Source organism: Pezoporus flaviventris, unplaced genomic scaffold, assembly GCF_033815535.1.
Source record: "Pezoporus flaviventris isolate CSIRO_AGI_PZ_B2104156 unplaced genomic scaffold, CSIRO_AGI_Pfla_v1 ptg000029l, whole genome shotgun sequence".
NCBI lineage: Eukaryota > Metazoa > Chordata > Aves > Psittaciformes > Psittacidae > Pezoporus > Pezoporus flaviventris.
In genome coordinates, this window is record NW_026892577.1 from 12,258,162 (window position 1) to 12,278,073 (window position 19,912).

Here is a 19,912-nt window from a genome sequence, read left to right on the forward strand (position 1 = left end):
CCACAGTCCCCTTTGGGAAGAGAGGTGTCACTTGAGGCCGTTATATGAATCTTTAGTATTCTGCTAACTTCATGTTTTTTAAGTTTTTATGTTCTCAAAGTTAGGCAGAGTAGTAGGCACTATGACTTTACGATACACAAATACTGATATATAAGGAATTGATGAATACTTCTCATATTTTACTAGCTTTTCGTCCTTTCTGTTCGGTTATTGAACTGTGTGGGTGTCTGCCACACCCCATTGATCTAGTGATCTGTCAATGCTGTTTCAGTCATTTTTCTCTTTTCACTTGTTCAGTGAGTTTCATTATTGTTCTCTAACTTTCCTTCCAGTTTATCTTTATAGTTCAGATGTTATTTGTTGAAGCATTAGGTAGTAACTCAGCTGTGCTCTTCAGTTTGCGGGGGGGAAAAGTGGAATTACGACCTATTCTGTGTTAGCTCCATATGCCGCTACATACATGGCACAAAAATCAGGCATATTTTTTTCCTTTCTATTCTTACCATTTTTTTTTTCTGCTGCAAGATCCTTTATAATTTGTTTATATGGTGCAGCTCTCAATGAATTATGGATGTTGTGGGAATAAACAATATTCTGGTTTACTGAGAAGGATTTTAAAACCTTAAAAACAGCTTTTCATTTTACACTGTAGCATTCCAATATAAATGGTCCTAGTCTTATTCTGTTACCATAAAGAAATAAAATAGGTTTTTCCCTACCGTGTCTAAGTATTTCATAGGACGTCTGCTCACACTGCTTTTGTATCTAACCACATGCCAGGTGTAGAGACAAACAGCTTAAACTGCAACATATCAAATGTTATCAGGCTTCCATCCAAAATGGTAAGCTACTATTAGTACTTAAATTTTTATTTTGAAATAAAAGATAACCCCCTCTGCTTGAACTGAAATCAGTATGAAAGAGAAACTGCAGAACTTGAAACACGATTTCTTAACACAACCCCAACATACAGGTCTCAGATATACAGTCTTAATAGACTGACTTTTCTAGCTTTTGTCAAATTTTCTTAGGTATCCATCTAACACACATTTTCACTTGAGAACTGGAAGAACAAATAGGAATTAAGAGGAATTACAGAGTGCAGCAGGGCAGGTATGGTTGGTCTTCTAGTACGTGTCTCCTGTGGTATTTAAGTGTACTTAAGCTGGTCTCAGTGAGCAGGCCTTACAGAAAGGGAAGGACCAATTTTCTAGATGTTGATTCTTCATTTTATCTGTATCATACACCTATGAAGTTTGGGTATTTGTTTTTTTTTTTTTTCTTGATTTTTTTAAATTTATCTTTTTGGTTGGTTGCTTGGTTTTGGTTTGTTTTGGGGTTTTTGGTTGTTTGGGTTTTTTTTTTTTTGTTTGTTTGTTTTTCCTCTTGCAGTTTTTGTTTTTCTCCTGTGAATATTATCAGAGGAAATACATATTTACAGTATTGGGTCACACTTCCTTCTGTGTTCACTATACATTTGGGAATAACAGTCTTCATCTGTTGTCTTTCTTGGATTTGGTTATCTGAGATGTGTTTTCTCTGTGGATGCACTGCTGTGTGAACTCATAGTCTTTAGGTTTTGTTGGGTGGGATGTGGAGCCATCTCACTGAAGAAGCCTCAGCTGTGGATTTAGTTTCCACAGTAATGTCAACTGAATCCAAGTCCATTGAGTTCGAAAGTATGGTAAGAGGTTCTTTTTCTCTGCTTGAGGTGTTGTAGCAATTTGAAGTTTGCATTATAATTGAGAGCTTTTTATTTTATACTTTTTTAATACTACAGTAGATTCTGTTAAACTGGGCATGTTTTATACTTAAATGAGACTTTGTTGCACGCACAGGATTACAGTGTCTTTTTGCATTTTAGTGGTTTCAGAAAACCCAAAAATAATAGCATCAGTTTAAGCAAACTGTGATTTGTTACTATTTCTTCCATTTGAATTAAACCAGAAATAAAACCAGTGATGGCTTGTAGCCCATTAGAACAATTCATCCTTTTAAGTCTACCTATATTGCTAAAGAAGGAGGTCCAGGAGAGACTGGAAGCAACGGCTCATTGACCATCTATGCTTATCAGTTTTTAGTTGTTAGTATGCTCCTTGGTATGATTTTGGTTCTTGTGTACATGTGGGGTTGGTTGGTTTGTGTCCAGTGCAGGATGAAGGAAACAGCATGCAGCTTGTGTTGCAGCCCACCAGAGAAGTACATTTGCATTGTGAAACCACATGTATGGGTTATGAGCTTTTGGGTATCACTCTAGGTCAAGAGAGAGTGTGTGAAGGATATTCCTTCAGAGCCCTTGGGAATAGTGCTGGAGAGCTTCACAGGCCCGAGAAAGGACAAACTGGGTGTAGAGTTAGTGTCTGCTGAATGTCCTCCCTGAAAGCGTTTTTGGAGAGGAGCAGCAGAGATGTAAGATTTTAAAAGGTCAGTGAAGTTCATAATGTGTCTGATCAACAGTGGGGCTGGTTGGTGGTGTTAATGGTGCTCCCCAGCACTGTCTTAGTTAGATTTATCCTGTAAGGGCCAGGGCTGAAAGTACCACCGTTTAAACTTCCCGTTACCTAGGGTTATCGTATGTTGTGCAAAGACATTTTGCAATCTGAACTTTAAAATAAGTACCTTCTCAGAAGGTTTCTCCAGGATTTTTTTTTTCTTTTTAGTTTTGTTTTTTTTTTAAAGAAAAGTAAATATTTTAAGTGGATTTTGTTTATAAAGTGTGCTCATTTCCTTAATATTTCTCTCTTGGGAATAAAATATTGAAAATATGAAATTCTTATCACATGGCTAGAATCTGACAATTATTCAAACCAGCTGCCTGTTTGTGAGGTGTAGCAATATTTATTGCTGTGATTCACTAGCACATCAGGAAAAAAAAGGACAAGTGAAAATGCTATGAATAAATAAAATCTGAGAAATACTTAGTCATAGTGGGTGGACAGTGGGGATCTGTTTTAAAACTCCAAACTATATTTAATTTTTATTAAAATAAGTGACTCAGTTTCTGATACATCTAAAATTATAATTATAAGCTATCCAAAATTAAATAATAGAACATTTTCCCATGTATTGATGCACAAAAACTTTCCTTCTATAAGTACAAGAAAGGGATGTGTATCATGTCTCTGTTTTCCTGCAAAATTTCTGCAGATCTCCAATTATATACCTCTGCCTAGAGGCAGGTGGCTGTATTCAAGGGGAAAGAGAGACCTATTTCAGCCATACTTCATACATTTCATGTCCGTTCTGTTTCTTTTCTGAAGAAGTAGTACACAAAATCACTCTGTGTAATTTCAGCATCAAGAGTAAGAGCCACAGTTTGACCAGGCATTGATTACTTGGAAAGATTTGTCATCATCTGTAGTTAAGTCTCATTTCTGAGTTAGTGTATTGAACGTTGTAACTAAAACCTTCCTCCTTTCTAGCCTCATTCCAGCAGCAAATGTCCTTAGAAGGGAAGAATGTTATGAGTCGCATCAAAAGTTTAACAAATGATTCATTACTGCATGAAAAATAGCGTGATTTAAGTTTGCCAGTGGAGTTGTTCATTGTATTCACAGAATACAATGCAAAAATATTCTAAAGTGCAAACCAAATCCTTTTTTGATAACAGTCCATTGCAAGTTCTTGGACATCACTAAAGCTAATTAAAAGCAGGTGGATTCTTCTCATGTAGTATACCAGCCAACTGAATGAAATGTAGATAACTTGTAGTAATTCTTGGAGAACTTTTTTTCCCCATGGACCTTACTGGAATGCTAGGATTCTCTAAAGCTCTGATCCTGAACAGACAAAGAATCGTATTTTAACAATAATACCCATATTTTTTTGTTTATAAAACCTGAATTTTAGTTGGCACTGTAGAGAAGGCCCTGAAGGAAACTAAATTTTTGAAACCTGATCTCTGTGTGAAAGTCACTGTGAAAGTCTGGTATAAAGATTTGAAAGGTTTCATTTAGAAACTTAAATCTAGAAAGTTAAGTTCTATGATTTATATTTTATTTTAGTTTAGTTTTAGCTTTGGTTTTTTTCTTAATTTTTAATTGTGGTGTAATGTTTTGCAAGACTCGGTTTATCTTTCAGAAAAGTAAAAGCAAGTGACTAAATGAGACAGTTGTATTGCAGAACATGAGCTGGATTTACTGTGTTCCCTTTATGAACTAAATGTTTGGCTCAGTCTTGTGATTTATTACTAATTAGATAGTTATCTTTAGTTTCTAAGAGTTTGTTTTATGTGGGTTAATGATAATGGTTTCTGTCTACATGCTCAGTACCATACAGAAGGAGACCCAGAGGCAGAGAGTGGGAGACCATGTGCTGCTGAGTTGTGATGCATTTTCCTGGGGTTGCCAGGAAAGTTCAGGCTGCCTTCTGTTTCTGGGCAGAATAAATAAAAGACTGGAAAAACAAATTGGCACTGTGAAAATTTTTCAAAAACAAAACTACTTGTATCTAAGCCAGATGAGAGTTCTGAAGTACATGTATCTTTACAAATCAGGCTATGCAGAACAGTCCAAATATAACTTATATCTAATGTCATTGTAATGGACCTCAAAGCTGGTCTTTCCGTAACACAGCATGTAACCAAATGACCCAACATGAAATGGAATTTATGATGTTAGTCTTTCCAAGCCCAGCCAATTTTGATTTTGGGACTTCATTTTTTCTTGACACAAGTTCTGTGCAGTCTCAGAAGGTCAGTAAAAGAACAGAATGAAATAATAGAACACTTCAAACATCTACATTTCCTAGTTTAGATATTCAGAACTTTAAAAAAAATTTCTAGTTTAGTCACCAGCTGAGCCCCTTATAGGTTCAGAAAATCTGATGAGGCAAATTCAAACATTTTGCGGTCTTTCGTCAGGTCACTGATTAAATGTGTTGCTAAGATGTTAGTGAAGAGTTGGTAGAGAAATATTTAATGTCATACACAGGATTTTTAGACTGAGAATTTGAAGGAAGATCTTGTGAGAAATGGAGTTTCTTAGTTGATGGCAATAGCTGTATGAATGTTGGTGCATATATAATATGTATATTAAATATCCAATGATCCAATATATATATATATATATATAATTTTTGTCATAAACATAGGCTTCCATGTGCTTTCAGATGCTTGGGTGTATTGATCATGATTGATCTCAAGTTGCCACTTGCAGGTTATACTGACTGGTTCTGGGTGAGAAGTGATGTTGCTGCGCAAGTCTATTCAGTGACAATATAGTGTAATACAGATCTGAGCTGCTCAGTTCTCTGACAGTGGGCCAACAAATGCCTTCAAAATATTTACATGTTTATTGATCGATTTTAGCAATAACTTGAAAAAATCTCCAAATCTTATAATAGCATTTGAGTTTTTTTAATTTTCTTACATTAGTAATTTTCTGTTTCATTATGTGTCTGTGTTATGTGTTGTCTTTTGCACCTAAGCTTGAGATTTTACGTATTAGATGTATGCTGGGGCAAAGCACTTACTGTTCATACACAATGAGAAATGTGAAGAGGAAGACAAGTTAAAATAGTCTCATGTAACAGACTGTTGTAAAACTTTACAAAAGTAAAAATTTGATTCACAAAAAAAGGCATAAAACTACTTTTGAAAAGTGTTTTATTTCTATCTTTATTGCAAGTTACATTTCTTATTTTGAAGTGGAATTTTTGTGGACTAAAGAAATATAATCTGTTGTAAATGTTACTTTAAAAGACTCATTTCTCAAGGAGTTGGAATTAGACTTTTTTACAGAGGCAAATATTTCTTCTGTGCATTGCATAATCATTAGATCTGTTAAAAAAAAACAATTTCTTGAGCTTGTAAGACAAGTTGCATTTCTTTTGTATATTGGAAGGTTTTTAAGTTGTAGCATCCTCAGAATGAGTGCATCTTCATATTCTAATGCCTCTGAAATAGCTGGGAAAGTACACTGTTGAAAAATCAGTAAACCAGAGAGACCTGCTTGTGACATCCACGGTAGTTTAACATGAAGAGGAAGAATAGCCAACTTTTTCAATAGCTTGCGTGCAGGACCAGTTTGCATGTGTACTTGGAGGTGGTCATTGATAGGCCAGGCATGGCTTTATGACTGAATTTCTACTACGCAGAGGTTGCAACAGGAAAACGTTATTGGACTAGTCTGTTTTGGGGTTAAAGGGGTGGGGTTTTTGTTTGTCTCCACTGTAGAAAGTTGAATGCTTTGTATCTGTCAGTCATCATTCTTCTGTACGTCCCTACTATAGCAGCCACTGTAAAGTGACTGTATTGTCCTCTAATCTACTGGAACAATTTTTAACATGCCCTTTGCTTTATCAGCATTTTCGCTGACTGGGAAGCCTAACAAGTACCTTGACCTGTGGTAATTTAGAATCTGCTAGTGAAGTGTGGGCATTTATTGGTATTACAATTTTCAAGTTGAAGCCAAAATTCATTTGTTGACATAATTCTTGAGCGTGCTTTTATTTACTAAAGAAGAAACTATATACTGAGATTAAATTGTAATCTTTATTTACTGTGATGATGGGAAATGCAAATGAAGCAGAGAATTTGGTGATGAGTATTTTACAGAGGAGTAATTTCTATAATTATATGTTTTTAACCAGTGGGATTGTCATGTTCTGTTAACCAGATTCTTTCCTGACTTCTTGTAGGATTCTGAGTAACAACAAGATCTTATGGTTGAAGAATGGCTCTTTCTTTGGACTAAGATCCCTGGAGAGACTGTGAGTAACTGATCAGCCTCATTCCACCTTCAATTAAAAAGTCTGTGTATTTAAAATATAAACCCAAACATCAGATAATGAAGTTGAGATGTTCTGAACTGTATTGCATAGTAGAGTTTCTGGGCAGTCATCAAGTTAAGAAACAGCATAAAAATGAGTGAAGGGGGATGGATGTGGAAAATACAGGAAAGCACTGCCATCAATTTGGAACTAAAATAAACATCCAGTCAAAGACTTGTACTACACTGTGTACACTATCACGGTGAAGACTGGTATATGTAATGGTAACACTAATATACCTGACATGTAGTTTAGGTTATTTAACTCATTGGTTTCCAATACTTCCATTTTAATACTATTCTGATTTTAATTCTATTCTATATTTTAATTATATTCTGGAGAAATTGAACAGCATTTATTACTGTAGCAGACAATGACATTGCTAAAGCTCCATGGCCAATATTTGAAGTGGGGAAGAGGAGTTCAGGAGCAGCTAATGCATTAGAGGAGGAAATATTTGGAAACTTCAATAGAGTAAATAGACAGTATCAGCTATACTGCAGTAACACTGGGGTCTGCATATATAGGTCACTTATTTGAGAATAATCGTGAGCAAGTCTAAAAGGCTGTTTTTTATATCCATATAAAACTTATTTTGCCAGTGCATCTAAAATGAGTAATTATATCATTCATATCTTACAATACCTCCTGCAGTTTAAGCTAAATTATGTTTATATTGCTTTGTGATAATGCCTTCAATATGTAGAGCTGTTGTTGTAAAGAAGTTGCTACATTCATGAAGGCATGAATATATAAGAATGCATGAATGTATTCTACATTGAATGAATATTACCATTTGTAAAAAATTGCATATTAAAATCAACTTTAGCTAATATTTTACTATTTGTGAGATATGCATTCTGTTTATGATTGTGTAATAAAGTGGGTAAGTATATGATACTGAGTGTCCTGGGTTCAGCAGTAGCAGTCAGTGTATGGAACGCTTCAGGAATTTGTGGTCATCCTTGTGCAGGGACCATGCTAATCTTCTCTGTATCATTCCAATTTTAGTATATGTGCTGCCAAACCAAGCACGCATCACCTCCTCCTCTGGTGACATTCCGAAATCTTTGCCCTCTGGCCAGTCCATGATGACTTCTAGAATGCCTGGATGACTGAGATTTCCTATTTGAGTTCTTTGTGTAATTAGTGCAGCCCATTTACTCAACATTCAGTTGCATGATGTGTACGGTATGGAATAAGGGGTGGATAATGACTCCTGATCAGATGGTGGACCGGGTGGCGAATACATTGTGTGAGCAAATTAAACGCGAGATAGTTCACGCAGTAGCCCTTGGACCTGTCCGGACCGGGCCAGATGTAAAAAATGTGCTGTACACTGCAGCTGGGGAGAACGGTCCTACCTGGAGCCTCTGGCAGAAAGCTCCAGGGGAGACTCAAGGTCGACCCCTCGGCTTTTGGAGTCAGGGATACAAAGGATCTGAGGCCAGCTATACCCCAACTGAGAAAGAGATACTGGCTGGAAACATACGCTGTGCCCCATGCCACTGCCCGGAACACTATCCTGGGCCTTGAGAAACAGAAGCCAAGCAGCTGGGATCACTTGCTGGAGAAGGGGGAATTGACTGCTACTGCTGAACCCAGGACACTGAGATATTTGAATTTATAATGCAATTTAAAAACAAACAATGTATTTCAAGGTCTGGAACAATCTCTTAAGCACCTGGAAGGGTTAGGATAAAGCTAACTCTGAACAGTTATGAAAAGGAATCCTACATTTTCTCTGCATTTAGATAATATTGGCAGTGATACAAAGTATGGAATGAAGAATAGTTGTGTATTATTTACTAACTGGTTTAATCTTGGGTATAATAATGATATGAGGTTTATAAAAAAGTTTACAAATATTTTAGAGAAAGCAATTTAGCATAGGAGATAGGATTACAAATTTATTACAAGAAGGGAAATTAGTACATTAAATTCTGATGTACTGCATGTAAATCATCAGTGTTTAGAAACAGAGGGAAACATTTCCTCTGGGTTTTCTTTTTTTAAGATTTAATTTACACTGGGGAATGAGCGCATACTTTAAGAACTTCTAGTTATCTAGTTAATCTTCAACTGAAAAGACATGGCAAACAGTATTGAGAAGAGTGAGAAAACAAAAAAAATGCCTCATGGGTGTAGCCTGAGGTATCATCACCATCTAAACCTTCTTAATTTTATTGTTTTGAATTTTCACAACATTACAGATAAAATGAGTGAATATAATCTGTTCTGTATGTAATGCTGTTTGGCCATGGCACTAATATAAAATCTGTAAGTGGTCCTTGAAGCAAAGACTAGAATTCAGGCAGTGACAATCTCATCAGATTCAGATGCTCTGTTTCTTGTTGTCTGGTGCAATACGCTTATTTTCAATATATGTGAAGTCTGAATTTCAGTTGTGGGGGTTTACAACAGCTGGAATAGTCTACCAGGAGGTGAGTGTGAATGAACTATATATGGATGAGTGCACTTAACCCTTGGACAAAGGTTTCCCTAGCTTTGCCTTATCATCATGAAGCACCAAAATTTACCAATAAGAACTTTTGTTTCTTTTCTGAAAGGAAGTGTAGAGAATCCTATGAAGTACAGTAACAGGAGAATGCAGCTTCCATTAAGATAACAATAAGTTTACAACATTAGGTGCTTAGCATGCAGGATTACTCATTTAATTTGGCTTTGCACTCCTTGTGGTCCCATTGAGAATGAAAAATTAGTAATGTGTATGCCATAGAGGCAAGAATCATGTGTGTCTGTGATTCTTTTGCAGTTACCATGAGTTCGTGAGCCAGAAGAGCGTTAGCTTACATGGAAAGTGAAATCATTCATTGTCAGGCTTGAAAATTTCAGAGGAGAAGAAAAATTTCAGGTGGAACTGAAGTGACTTGTAAATTCTGTCACTTTACTCTCTTGGAATGCTCAAAAGCTCTTTTTGAGCAAGGAACAGTTTGAAGCCATACTCCAATATGCTAGTGCCACCTTTCTCCTTACATTGTTTTTCAATGCATGTCACAACAGGAATTAGATTACAGATGTTTGAATACTCCCAGGTTCTGGTGATTTCTCAACAGCATGTTACACGAGCAAGAGACCTCACCGAGCAGTTGCTTCGAACAAGGACTCCTCATTTTATGCAAATTTAATCAAGCAAACTGAGAGATACAAGTTGTTTGCATCGTGACTGTCCATTTTAAGAGTAAGACAGAATCGATTTCTCTAAAACAAAGACTACAGTAGAACCCTTTTATCATATAATGTATAATATAGTGCATTATATATATTATATATATAATATAGTGCAATATATATAGTATATATATAAAATGCATCTTTTTTCAAAACGTAGTTGGACCTGATTTGTCTTTATTTCTGCAGAATTCTCAGAAAATTACTTTTTTTTTTCAGCCATAGTGTAAGTTTTGCAAGGTTTCTCTTTCAGATTGCCTTAAATTCTGTTACTGCTATAAAAGGAAATATGATACTAATTTTTTGGGGGTACAACCAGCCAGCCAGGAAAAAAGATATCTGGGGATACAATTATTTCCCTTTTAGTAATAGACAGACAATCCTATATTTGCTAATACTGTATTAATAATGAAACATATAATTCTGTCATAAAACCTATATAAATAATAGTGATCAAAATAAATACATTTATGAAATTTTAGTGGTTTTACTAGGCAGTTTGTAAAAGTGCTTTGGAAAACACTGCCTCGCAAAAGGTGCTTTTTCTTTATTTTGTATGTGTGTGAACATTACCTCATGAGTGTTCTATAGAGATGGAAATCTCTTGCTCCCTACTTTGAGTTTTCTGAAACTAGGAATTGTTGCCTTTTTCTGTTTTGGAAAGACTGAGTCACAAATGTGTTACAGCATCTGGATCATAGTGCATCTTTGTGCCACCGGGCTTACTTTATAGTACTAACAAGAGGCATTAAGAAGGCAGTGTAATTTGCAAGAATAAAATATTCTGTAAACTTAGGTTTTGTGTGGTGCTTGGTTATATAGAACTTGATTTGGAATAAAACAAAAATGTAGGTAAGAAAATAAACTTTTTCGAAGCAAGTGTGGTAGGGAAACTTGGCTAAAATATGAAGAGGTGTGTGGCAGTTCACCAGAAAAGTTCTACAGACTATAAATTCTAGATTACAGTGAGCACCTTCTGAGATACACTGTGTGGAGATGGCTCCACATTCAGGAGGCTGAGAGTTCAGTTTGGATCTGCAGCTTCAGGTAAAGACTTCGCAGCTTGCAGTGGTTTCAGTTCCACTGTTTTTCCTTTTTGTAGTCGCTGTCCTGTCTTACTGGGAGGTGTATTGACCTGAGCAAGACAGCATCAGTTACTGTAGACATTTAAATAAGCTTTTCATATGCTCTGGGTACCATAAAAGAAAGGCAAAGTGGGGTTTCAAAGTGGTGAAATAGTGAGGTAGTCCTTTCAACTAAGTCTCTGCAATCCAAAAGCTCACATTTAATTAAAAAAGTTTGGAGGATCTGAACAACTCTAAAATTGACTGTATATAATTTGATAGTATAGTTTTCCCATAAATTGGAACAGTACATTAAATAGAAAATCTGTGACTTAGTTTACTTTTTTAAATTATTATTTATTTGTTTGTTTTTAACTTATGGGCAGTGGGGCTAGCCATTGCTATTACCCAAGGAATCATAGGCTGATAACTAAATTACCAGAAGATAACTTACCATGGCAGTATATGGTCTGGACCCATTTTCAAAGACATTGCAGTCTCTGGATAGTGTGCAGCAAAGTAGTATCATTGCTAACAGTTGTGACAAATCTTTTTGTGCTTGAGAATGTTTGGTCAGCCATGGTCGACATGACGCTTCTGGGGTCAAGGACTGATGTTGTTCGGCCAGGTACGTCAGCTGTGCTGGATCTGAACTTAAGATCTGTTCTAGGAAATGAATCTCATCCTGATGTCAGCTGGCAAAATCAGTATGTGTCTGAGCTATTATCCACGCTACTAGTTTTCTTACCTTCTACAGCAACTGTTCCATCACAGTTGCTTATGATGCAACAATAACCCCTGTCTTGCACTAACTCTCTATGTTGTCTCTAGCTGGAGGCAACCTGTTTTGGCTTCTTCACTGTTGTCTTCCTTGTTCTTAATGAGGTTGATAATTTACTTGGAATTTTCTGAAGTGGATACATGACATTTCTGTTTCTCTCTTTCACAACCAAATATACTTTTTCATTAAGATTATAGGAGCATAATTACTTTTGAGACTGCTGTCCCTGTGGCTGAAACTCTTAAATGAATTCAGAAGCTACTGGGAGGGTAACAGCAAATAAAAATAAACATACACAAACAGACCGTGACTGCATAAGCAGTGTTTCCTTGGGAAATCAGGATGGAAGGGCATTAAGCAAGATTACACATATTTTTAACAGTTGACCCAGAAGGAAAGCATGCAAGAGACTAATAATTTGACAGTGACTGTTTTACAGAAAATTGCTGTCATGTTTTCACAGTATTCCTAGACATGTTTCTATTTGCAGTATTCCTAGACATGTTTCTAGATAAAGGAAAATAATACTGCAGTGTTTGTAAGAATTTAGCGTGGAATGTATTTTTAATTTTTTTTTTAGCTGTATAGATTATTCTTACTTAATTACCTTAAATTGTGTGTACTTTTATTAAATGTTGCTGTATTGTTAAGTTCCCAACTGTGTGGCAGCGCCATGCAGTCACATGTTGTCCTCATTATTAGATAAGATTGCATAAAAGATACTTTCAGTAGGTTTCAGTATGACATTCTGCAACTATATATTGTGCTGTGCAATTGAAGTAATAACACATTAACTTGAGGGAATGAAAGGGCTGGAAAGACAACCACAACAAATTAGGCCATAGAAGAAACATGTTAAACAGCTGGTATAAAAATATGGTATTTAGATGTTCTTTAGCAAAACTCAAGTGATGAAAGGGGAAAATATAAAGGGTTTACATTCTGATATACTGGTGTGTTTCTTTAAACATGCAATTTACATTCTCTAAATTGCCGGTCACTTAGTTTCTTTTCCTGCCTGTATTTTTGAAATGTGCCTGCACACACATGAAGAAACAGAGATGTTCTTCCTAGGCACTGTGAAGGATTTCAGATATGCTTCAGGGAGTTGTTAAACAATTTTACTTTCAACATGTATGTATGCTATCTTTAAAGTTAGAAACATCACAAATTAAATTTAGAAATATGGACTCTTTTTTTTAGATAGCTGTAAAAATAAAAAAAATCTAGTTATTATAAACTAAGAATATTTCAGAATGACAGGATCCAGTTGTACAGTTTGCAACTAAGGAGTGTGCCCCTAACATCATACATTAACAAAAAATAGATTGGTCTTGGAGACCTCAATGACCGTGTTAATTCATTTCAAATTCCGTGTTTAGTGAAAATCTGTGGTGTTACTCAGGGAAAAGTCAATTTTAAAACTTATTTCTTAGAGCTGTTTGGTGTGTGAGTAATTACAGCATGATTGAAACTGTTTGGTTTTATCTAGTTTGGAAAAAATAAACAGAAAGAAAAATTAGTGCAAGCTCCTTTCAAGTATCTGAAGTTTTCCTGACATTTTTTCTTTTATTCAAAATCCCACATGGATTTAGTAAATTCCCTAGACCTAGTTGATAATGATGTCAAATGAGTTCTTTGTTGAAATGCACTGCAAATGTTCTCAATGAAAAAAGATACAAATACTCCAACCAGTTTTTTAACTTGTCTAGTAATGTGTCCAGGAGTCCTGGGGAGATGTAAGCAACTTTTCCTGTAAGATTTCTTGTTACATTGAAATCTTTTACAAAAATCTTGTTATGCTTCATTACTATTGAGGATATTGCAGTAGGTGAGGATGGATGGGAATAGTTATGGAAAATGATTTTTCTCCTGGAGCAACAATTTACTTTGTGCGCATACTCTAAACTAGACTTAAAATTCATATTCCTCTTGATGCTTCTTGAACTTTGAGTTACCCTTTTGGTTTCAGTGCCAGATTAAGAGATTGTCCTTCTAATTACAATGATGTTGGTGTTAGCATGAAGCAGGATAGTTCTCTTTGCCACTTCTAGATGCAGCTAATGTAGCTCGCAGGGTTTTGGTCAATGTTAAGTATGCTTGGCTGCAATATATTTGTACTAAGGCAATTATAAATATTGAATTCGAAAAGAAAAGTTCTGAAAATTCATGAATTACCAAAGTTAAGGTCCGTGTTCTTCCAGAGCTATATCTACTGCAAATAACAATTTTGAAGAGTTAAAGCTGCTCAGGAAATAGAGCTTTACAAATACGGGGGGGGGGGGGGGGGGGGGGAACTAGGAATATATGTCAGGTAGCATACAGATCAGAAAGAGGGAAGAAAATATTTACCCATATAATAATTACTTTTTAGCTAAAATTAGAATAACTGTTTGTGAAATGAATGTTTTTTGAGGCTTATCCTGGAGCATGAACAGAACCAATTTCTGCCACAAAAATTAGTGTTAAACTGGTAAACTGTTTTTCAGAGTTTAATACATACAAATGCTTAGCCATCCCATATTTTTTTGTTGACCATGAATGCCATGGTCAATACTGAAAGACATTTTTGTCTGGGTTTATACCATATCCCTGGGTTAGGACCAGATTTCCTACCTATCCTGGGGCTCTTTCTGCATCCACCATGGCCAGTCTTCATGTAGTCTGACAGATAATGTATTTTTTCCTCTAGTAATTTGTTATTAACCAGTACAAAATCACAATGCTGGCTATTAGACATCATATACTTTATATGTTAGAAGATGAGACAACAGGAAAATACCCTTTATATTTACTTCTGTTGAGCTGTTATGCCATAATGTGCGCAAAAAAAACCCAAAAGCAACCCCAAAAACCATGCCAAAACAGCAGTAATTATAATAAGAGAGGATGTTTCTTTTTGGATATTACAGCACTGTTTATAAACAGCAGCAATTAACTCTGAAAAATGTGTTAATTAAAATCAGTTGCATAGTTTCAGTGCAAGGGTTTGGAATCAAGTTTCTTTCCCATCTCTTCTTTCTACCTTAACGCTTGTCTTTTGTTTGTCTCCTAAACTGCCACATTCATTTCTCTGGTTCTTGTGGTATTTTTTTCCCTCTGATAGAAACAACATGGGCTACCAGGCCATGTGTCTTTCCTTTAATTCTATGCTTCATAATGAGACATAAGACTTGCCAGACCTGCATACCCTCGCAGGCGATGCTCATTGGCGTGACGGGTGTTTATGCCATTCTGAATGTGCTGCTGGGATTACATTCTTTCAGTTCTGGCGTGAAAATATGGTTTCAGCTTGGGCATGAAGTTGCCAGCTGCTGGTATGTATGTGGTGTAGTACCGATATTTAAGACTTCAGTGACTTGCCAGGTTGCATTGCTGTACTTTTGAGTATAGCAATTTTTTTCCCTGAAAAAACAGATTAATGACGGAAATGCTAGCATGGCGAAATAAATGTTGTGTGGGGACACAGCAGTTTCAGGAACATCTTTGTCATAGATGTCAGTATTTAATTTCAAGTTTTTGTGTTCACATATCTTTTTGAAATGGTAAAGCTGATTTACACCATGTAGGACTGATGCAAGCTGCATATCTTTTCTGTAAAGAAATGGCAGACTGATTGGAGAAGCAGGAAAAATAGAAATGTGGTTTAACAGCTGTTTGATAAAGTCACAGAACAGCATGCTGGGAAGCCAAGCTGATAAAAATTAGTGTTAATTGATCAATAATGGCTAATCTTGCAAAGTGAGCTGGGAGGTGAATTCATAACAGAGTCCCTGTCTTCAGTATTTTTTGGTTCTGATCCCTCAGCTGTGGGCTATTGATTGAATGTTTCAAACTAGAAAATATTATAGTATGTCTTGTATTCATATGCAATGTGGTCTTTAGCATGTTTACTGTCTGTTGCCTTCTCTGGTAGTATATGTACATGAAATGTGAGACACATCAAGTTCTGAATAGAAACATTTCAACATCATGGTGTTGTTGGGTGAAAGTCAGTATCAGAAAAAAAGCTCCCAACTCCATCCTTCCCTCCCAGAGACCTTACTGGACCCTAGTGATACCTGGTTGGTTGGGGTTTTTTTTTGTGTCTCTATCTTTGACTTGATATCAGTTCAGAGACTTTTCTCATTTGATGCTTACACTAGATGATCTTAAGGTCCTGGTCCTTTCCAATCCTAACTGTTCTATGATTCTATGTAAGCTGTTCTCTTTCAAAAATTCTTGTTCATAGACTAGCCTGTGAGGTCTCTGGTGAAAACATGCTATTGCTCATTCATATTATGCTAGTACATAAATCCTCTAAGGATACTCAATGACCCTGGGAGCTTGTTGCCCTCCCAAATTCTGAGGATTCTGAGGATGCCTGCAGAAAGCATAGCTTGTTCTCTGACGCTTGCATTTTGTCAATAATCTCTGAGGATGCAAAAAAAAAAAAAAAAAAAAAGAAACGAAACAGAAAGAAGGGCTATGTTTTATGCCAGTTTAGTTTAAAGAAAAATCCCCAAAATGAGTTGTCTGAAGTAGTTAGGAAAGCTGATGTAGTATAACAGCTGCGGGCAGTTTTTCTCCCCACTTCTTAATATAGACAGAATTGATTAGTTGGGTGTAGTGTAGTGCTGTATGTGTCAAGTAGGTACAAAATGGTTGTTCTCACGAGAAAATTGCATGCAGACTTAGCACATGATAAGCTGTCTTGTGTTAACACAAATTGCCTCGTTCTTGAAATGGAAAGTGACTGGGGGAGCTATAGAGGATGTTTGTGTAGTCTGAACTATGCACATATTCTGTGGAAAAAAAAAAGAATTACAAAATTCCTCTGTGCTCTACTTTAGAAAGTGTACTGCTGGGGGAGTACAGGGAGAAACTTTGCGCTGGAATAAAAATAGTTATTTTTATATGCGTGTGAACTTGAAAGAATAAAACAAAAATTGATCTGTTGAATGATAGTGAACTTTATCTTGTAGAAACGAGCATTTTAAGTTAAAGAAGCCACTTGAGTTAGCATAATGTAAGAAACTTGCTGAAGAATAAATAAAATGTTTTTATCATGCCTTTATAACCCAGAAAACTGCCAGAGGGACATCTTGAATCTCTTAAAATCAATAAATTTTTGCCTATGAAGAAATATGAAAGATGCTAAATCAGGAAAAAGTACTTTAGTTGCAGGTACGTGAATACCCCAAATTTATTAAAAGCCATACCATTTCAACTGTGACTGTAACACGTTTGCTATGTTGCTATAATTAATGGCTAATGAGAGAACCTTACAGCTAATATGCGTTCCCCAGACACATAGTGCATTTGTTATTTTCACCAAGTGTTCTTTCTGGGTTTTTTTAATGTTCAATATTCACATTTGTTTCTTAATGCAAAGTAAGTTAATACTTTTTTAAAGACCTTAAAGACATGCTTTTCAGCAGAAATGGGAGTTTAAAGTACATTGTGTTCAGAACAAAACAGTGTTTTCTGTACTGTGTCAGCAGATAAGTTGAGAATTTGATAGCTTTTTTCCCCTTTGTACAATTAATTGCTTTTAGGTATTTCTGAGAAGTGCAAGTGCCTCACAAGGGACAATTCTCCCATTTGAGTGAAGTTTGAGTACTGCATTAAGCTTTCCTACTGTACAGTTATGTGAATTCACAAAAATATTTAGGAATGTAAGACCAGAATGGGTTGCAGGCAGGCTGAATTTCCAGGGATAAAAAGAAAATTTGTTCAACTCTCCCTCTCCTCATGTACACCATAAGCTAGCCACTCCATTAATTGCTTTCCAGCACTCTATTACGAACACTGAACCTTCAGTTCAAAATAATGTCCCTAAAAATTATAATGTGTCAGAAGAGAAGAAGTTGCAATTTGTCACAGTGGGTTTTATAAACATTTTCCTTTTACATGTCTCTGCCACTGTAACCAAAAAATCCCTATCAGTCCAAATGTGACAGTTTCTTTGACCACGAGTAAGCCAGCAAGGGATAGCAGCACCGAACACCTGAAAAGTTTTTGGTACCAGGCCAGTTCAGGTTGCCAGTGTAAACTATCCAACTCTCTTGCTCTTCGCCTTTTTCAGTGAAAAGGGGCAGCTCCCAAAATTGTGTTCACCATCAAGCGAGAAATAAAAAAAAATATTGCTGGTTCTTGCAGATGCCCAGAGAGGGCTTAGCTGTGAATATACAAAAATTCATGTCATAAACTGCAGTTTCTAACTGTAGTAAACCTCGTCCAGGCATAAACCCCTTCTGTGATAGTTTCAAACTGCATTTTAAACAAACAATTTGGAGGCTGCTTCAAATCGCTGTTTCTTTAATAGCTTAACTTTTTTTTTAATTCTATTTTTTCTAATCTGGGATCTAAATGTACTCATAGCCTATTTTTATCCATATGATCTTATAGTACTGTTGTCCTTTAACTTAAACTAACCCTTTTCTCTTTGTAGGGTTCAGCATTTATAAACAGTGGTGTAATACTCACTTTCCTAGTCTAAGCAAACCAAAAATATGATAATCTCTTAATGATATCATGACAATAACTATGAAATGTATATATCCTTTATAAAAGTATTTGTGGGCATAAAGCCTGAAATGTATTTAGAAGTAAGATTTTTATCTGCAAAGATTTATTTTGTATGCAGTGACAGTGTACTCTAAAAATGGATTTGAATCCTGTTTATTGAATACTCAGACAAATACAGTTTCAGCATAGTTTAACATTCAGAAGTGATGTTGATGTTGTAAAACTCTTACACAGCTGAATACAAAAAAGACCCCTCTGGAGCATCTACATGCAATAAATATCCTTGGGAAATTCACTGGGACTTTAGGACTTAGGAAGCTTGTATAAATCTGCTTTCTCCGTCTTGTGTGACAGGGCAGTACAGACGAAATTGTCACTTAGACAAGCTCAGTGAAACTTTAAAGCTTCCTGATGATGAAATTGAAATGATTCTTTTTCTTCCTAATTTTATTATTGGGTGTGTGGGGGAGGTTCTTTTCGTTTTGCCTCCTCTAGAACTGAGAATTCAGTAAATGGATTTTTTTTTCTTTTTTAAGGATTATTTTTATTCAGTCACCTGCACAGAGATAGAGGGTAAAATACAGACCTTCTGTTACAAGCCTTCTTTACCATTTTTCTTGCATTCACGTGTATCAGTAGTGGTCTGTGATGTTTGTAGTTTATTTGTGTAAATCAAATTAAATGCCTTTTCTTCAGACTAAACAAGACATTTGACTTATTTTTCCCTATTGACTATGTTATTGCACAGCTGCTCCCTTGTTTTTTATACCTACCTACTCATGTAGTAAGTTCTGTCTTACTGTAAGAGGAGACTGTACCAGTTTTCCTGGTAAGTTAGTCACGTTTGAAAGCAGACATGAATCCTGTTTTCATTATTGGGTTTATACAAAACTTACAGCTGGGAAGGGCAAACAGCATACACACTTCTTTGTGATCCACAGTCAGACGTTAATGACATGAGCATTTTCTGAAACCAGAGCTTTTCTGATGACCCGTTTAAGTCATTGTGTAGTTCAACAACATTTAAAAGATGGTATATGAAAAACAAACCCTAATGAAGTGTGGTGAGCCAACAAAAAGCAGACAGGATCACACAAGGCATTATCAGTCTTGTAGAATGGTAGAACCTTTTATACTGGCTTACAGATTTTATTTTCAAACTTTCATAATAGACTAATGTAAAAAGAGTAACTTGTGATAGCAGCTGCTGCTGACTTTCCTATGTCAATCCACAGGCTGAACTAAAACTAGAAATGGTACTTCTCTTGTTTCAATATTGTGATAGTAGTAGATCTGGGCGACTTGTATCGATCTTGACTTTGAGAACAATCCTTTTATGTGCAATATTATTTTGGTAGTATTACCTCTAGCTTCTAAGTCAATGTTCTGACATTAAGAATAGCAAAACCATCATGAATTTGTGAAGCAGAGCTACACGAGTAGACTGTTTACATCAGGTGGTTGCATAAATTCAGGCTGGCTAAGTATAAATTGAAAGATGAGAACAGTACTGCCAGTTTGGCAATATTTACTCTAAATACAATTACCGTTTATTTCCCATTGAAGTTTCAAGCTCCTATGTGAGACAAAATGA

At 35.9% G+C, this 19,912-nt stretch overlaps 1 protein-coding gene and 1 non-coding gene across 2 annotated transcripts in view; one reads left to right on the forward strand and one right to left on the reverse strand.

Annotated features, from left to right (window-relative positions):
• Positions 1-19,912, forward strand: part of ADGRA1 (adhesion G protein-coupled receptor A1) — a 280,413-nt gene that overhangs the window by 38,013 nt on the left and 222,488 nt on the right. The window contains exon 2 of the mRNA XM_061459064.1: positions 6,640-6,711. Within this exon, the coding sequence (XP_061315048.1) occupies positions 6,640-6,711 (72 nt within the window). The remainder of the gene's footprint in view (positions 1-6,639; positions 6,712-19,912) is intronic.
• LOC133272466 (U6 spliceosomal RNA) lies at positions 7,701-7,806 on the reverse strand. Its single transcript, XR_009744431.1, has one exon. It is a non-coding gene; the product is annotated as a U6 spliceosomal RNA (small nuclear RNA).